The following is a 4722-nucleotide window of genomic DNA, read 5'->3' on the forward strand; positions in this document are numbered from 1 at the left end:
CTATCTTGAACTGGCAGAACGGATGGGATTTTTTCCTTTTCCAGCAGATTTCAAAGTCACTGAATAACACTTCTTAGCTGCAACCTGGTCCCCATGAATGTCAATCACATTGGTCTCATCTGGACCCAAGCATCGCATCACTTGATGTAGGGTTAATGGGACACCCTGAACTCTGTGAATCCACCCTCTTCCCATCAAGAGGTTGTAGGATGGATGAATTTCCACGACCACAAAATTCTCAGTCAAAACTCTCTCGGCAGCTTGTACTGTCAATTCCACCATGCCAATAGGCTCCACCCGCTTCCCATCAAATCCGAGCAATGGATTTCCTGTGGGTTTAAGTTTCTTGGGTTTGATCTCAAGCCGGTCGAACGTCACTCTGGGCATGACATTTGCACTACTCTCTGGATCAATCAGAATTCTTCGAACCAGGCATTCTGCAACTGTTAGACTGACGACTAGTAGATCTTCATGAGGAATCTGAACGCGTAGTAGGTCTGTTCTGTCAAACTTTATCGACGCGGATGCGTTCTGCTGGTGCAAAGCATGTAGACTGCCAATCCTTCTCTTCAACTGGGCCTGGCATAACCGCGTTCTGAACAACTCCCCTGACTCCGTCGTTTGTTCAAGTCGGCCATGAATTGTATTTATAATCCAAATGGGCTGAGTGCTATGGTGGTTTGGCCTCTGGTTTCGTTTGATCTGTTTAGCCGGTCGGTTCTGCTCTTGCGCCGGACCTTGAACATAGCCTGCAAATTCCCCCTTTGCGATTAACATCTTCACTTGCCTCCTTAGGTTCCTGCATTCGTTAGTCTGATGTCCAAAATCACTATGGAAAGCACAATGTTTAGTTTGATCCCTCTGTTCGAGAGGTTGTCTGATTGGTAAAGGAGGGCGAAACTTATCTTTATTTTCTTGGTACAGCCTTGCTAAGGTGACTCTGAGTGGAGTAACTGATTCCTCTTCCCTGGGCATTTTCTCTGCCTTCCATAAGGTATGATGTTGCGGCTGAGCTTATTTTTGCCGAATTTTGGCTTTGGACTTCTCTTTTGTCGAAATAATTGACATCTTCCTTGAATTAGCTGCCTCTTCTTCCTTAAGACAAAAAAAATCGGCAGCTCTTTCGTTCAGCTCATCCATGGTCTTCGACGTATTGACCACCAAGCTTGTGTAGAACGGTGTCCCCCGGTTCATTGCGAGCTTAAATGCTTGGACCGCTGTGGATGGATGACATTCCATTACCATGCTTTTAACCAGGTTGAACCGGGTGAGGAAAGCTTGGAGTCGTTCATCCTCGTGCTGCTTCATTGCGAAAAGGCTTGATACATCCTTAGCCGGATGTTTATTCCTATAGTACTGGCTTATGAACTTATCACACAAGTCCTGGAAACTAGCAATTGAGCCCTGAGACAGATTCTTGAACCAATTGAGGGCTGGTCCAGCCAAGCTTGTAGGGAAGCATTTGCACATCAAAGAATCATTGTTAGTATTCAGAGCCATTTTCAACTGAATGTGGTAGATATGGTCGATCGGGTCAGTTGTTCCATCAAACAGAATGAAAATTGGCATGGAAAACTTCTTCGGATTCGGCGCGTTCAGAATTTCATCAGTGAACGGAGATGCAACATTCCTTGCTGATGAACGCAATGCTTCGTTCTCCTTTGAAAACCGTGACGGAACTCCCTGATCGGCAGATCTCCTTTTTGAACTGCGGTAGTCAAATGTTGCCATTAAAGGTCGATAAGGTGGATCAAATGATCTGTCCTTTACAAACTGACTTCGCCATGGTTATGCAACCCTATGATCACACGCCGACGCTTCGTCTCTCATAATCCGTTCGCGATGTGGCTCCAAATGAATAGATCCTTCTCGATCCTCTACTTGACGGACATTCGGAGGCAGATCGTCTATTATAACTTCATCACGACATGGATCAACACGATTAACACCTTTTGGATCACCTTGATGAATAACATGGGACGGTAAGACTTCCTCTCCTTCTAGAGGTGGCCTCGGAATTGTAGGAGCCTCACGACGCTCCATTCCAGCGTGTAACTCCGCATTTTCTTTCCTCAAGGCGTCAATCATGTTCATCAACTCATCGAGCTTCGTTTGCTAGCCATTTTCCAAAGGATTTAAGCTCTCCTCTCCAATCATCATTCCAGATCGGAGCAAAGTCATCAACCGCAGATTTCTTGATCAGATCGGAGCTTCGCTAACGCATACGCACCAGATCTGGACTCACACTTGCTGAATTCTATTCGTTACTGGCCGGATTCAGCAATATCAACAAATCACAACTGTACAGCTCGCCGGATCAAGCACAAATCAGATGTGCGTGGATCGGACGCCAACCTCTCGAAATCAATTGGAACCAAGACTCATCAAGACAGATCACATTGCCATCAATTTTGATTCAGCTTTCAGAGATTAATCGTTTTCTTTGCAGAATGCTTTGAATCGAATCGATTTGGATCAACATCAATCAATCCGCTTTGTTCCTTCCCACAGACGGCGCCAATTGAAAGTACAAAGAATTTTTCCCCAATTGTAGAGAGAGAAACTTTACACTCCCAACAATCTTCAACTGCTTTTCCCTCTCAATCACCCTTATTTATAGACAGTTATAACCACCCCTAAGCTGGACCTTATTTGCTCTCTTTTGTCTGGACTCGACTTCTTTCATCTTAACATGGGTTTTCGCAATGACTTCTTGGATCTGGGCCCATTCAGTGTGGACTTGCTCCATCCTGGCTACTCATATCCAACCCGTTTTTAGCAACATGAATCATACCAAGCCTAGATCATTTTTAGTATCTTCAGGTGACTGTGGGTGGTAATTCGGGTTCGCGTATCATAATTGTGTTGTGTTGACTTAGGGATATAATGCTAAACATGTCAATCCGAACATGACACGATTAATCGTGTCACATATCCTAAACCCGAACATGACATGTTTATTAAACGGGTGATACGACACGACACGACACGTGTAACCCGTTTAATAAATGGGTCATGTTAGACACACCAAACACGACCTGTTTAAAGACCTATTTAACACGTTTACCTGTTTAACCTGTTTAACAATTTAACCTATTTAATCTGTTTAACAACTTAACCTGTTTAATCTGGCCAAAGATTAAAATAATAGCAAACAAATAAAAACAACAGAAATTAATAGAAATGTCTGAAACTGAGATAAGTCCTAAGTTATAACAAAAGACATTACTCTAGTCCAAAAGAGATTAATAACAAAAGATAAGTCATAAGCTGATAAAGTTATTAATTATTACAAAACCAAATAAAATTATTTAATAGAAATGTCTTAAACTGAATCTTGAGGCAACGAGTCCCTAGATTTTAATTTTCGGTCATGCTAACACTGGTGGAACATTGGCCTTTAGCAGGATCATCATTGTTGATATTTAGTTTCATCACATCATCAATCAAGTCATCCATTTGAAGCTTCATTGTATCTATAAAAAATCATACACAAAAAATTTATTAGTTCACTATTTTCTGCAATAAAAATATAATTTGAAATTTATTTGAAGCTTCATTGTATCTATAAAAAATCACACACAAAAAATTTATTAGTTCATTATTTTCTGCAATAAGAATATAATTTGAAATTTATTAACAGTCATTTACCTTTCAAACCAAAAAGCCAGTCCCTTGTGCATACCAAAGCCTCCACATTTTCTGGTTTAAGTGCACTACGATATTGATCAAGAACCCGACCACCAACACTAAACGCAGACTCAGAAGCAACTGTAGTGATTTGAATGCTTAATATATCACAAGCCATTTGAGCAAGCACATATCACGAGCCATTTGAGCAAGCACAGGATACCTAAACTTATTGTCTTTCCAGTAGGAAAGCACATCAATGTTCGCATTCCTATTGATTTTTGGTTCATCTAAATAAAGTTCCAACTCTGATTTTTGGGCATTTCCAAGCAATTTATCACTCTCAAATGAGTCAAATTCCTATATGAACTAATTTATTTTTCAGTTCTTTAAAAATAAAAAAACAAAATCTGTTATTAGAAAACTTAACTTATATATTTGAAAATTACTTTTAGTTAGATAGCATGGCAGCTTCAATAGTAAAAGATTTAAAATCAGAGAAAAATCATGGTAGGAATAGAACAGAAGAAAAATCAGAGAACAATGCAAATATAGTCATATACTCCATGTGGACACTTAATAAACCCCTTTGGAGCACTTCTAAATCTCATCAATGATCAATTGATTAATGATCAATCCATGGAGTCATGGAGAGGAAAAGAAAGATGCATTGATGAGATTCACAGAGGAAGCTTCCCTGCGCTGCAAGTGGGCAACCAAACATTGATTTTTCAACTAACCTCAGTATGGACAAAATGAAGAGTTGTAAAGAGCATGTGAATTTTAAAAGGTTGATGTCATAATTCTCATTACAAAAAAATAAATCCGGGAGGCTTGTAGAAGATAAAAAAAAAAAAAAAAAAGATCGAGATGATAGATCGATCAAGTCTCAAACGTGTTTTTGTATCATTCAATGGACAATATGGCAGTACAGTTGTTTGTCTTTGTGTTTGGTTACTCCTCAGAACATAAATCCCAGGGATAATAAGTTCTCTTTTTAACATGAAGTCGTCTATTTTTTTTTCCCTCTCTTTCTACATGTAATGACTGATAAGAAAGTTTCTGGTTCTGGGTTGATTTAATTTAAGAAAA

The 4722-nt window shown here is 39.8% G+C and overlaps 2 protein-coding genes across 2 annotated transcripts; both read right to left on the reverse strand.

Annotated features, from left to right (window-relative positions):
• LOC132316386 (uncharacterized) lies at window positions 1-777 on the reverse strand. The gene has a single exon (XM_059814868.1). The coding sequence runs from the start codon at window positions 775-777 to the stop codon at window positions 1-3; it is 777 nt and encodes a 258-aa protein (XP_059670851.1).
• Window positions 778-1014: 237 nt separating this feature from the next.
• Window positions 1015-1731, reverse strand: LOC132316387 (uncharacterized). Its single transcript, XM_059814869.1, has one exon. It carries the CDS (start codon window positions 1729-1731, stop codon window positions 1015-1017), a length of 717 nt encoding a protein of 238 aa, XP_059670852.1.
• Window positions 1732-4722: the final 2991 nt, after the last annotated feature.

This window comes from Cornus florida, unplaced genomic scaffold (genome assembly GCF_030987335.1).
Source record: "Cornus florida cultivar Cherokee Brave unplaced genomic scaffold, ASM3098733v1 CherokeeBrave_3.0.0_Hap2_Chr07, whole genome shotgun sequence".
NCBI classification, from domain to species: domain Eukaryota; kingdom Viridiplantae; phylum Streptophyta; class Magnoliopsida; order Cornales; family Cornaceae; genus Cornus; species Cornus florida.

Excerpts from the sequence above, each read along its gene's own strand:
- LOC132316387 (XM_059814869.1), bottom strand. The coding sequence starts at position 1,731 with ATGGCAACATTTGACTACCGCAGTTCAAAAAGGAGATCTGCCGATCAG.
- LOC132316386 (XM_059814868.1), bottom strand. The coding sequence starts at position 777 with ATGTTAATCGCAAAGGGGGAATTTGCAGGCTATGTTCAAGGTCCGGCG.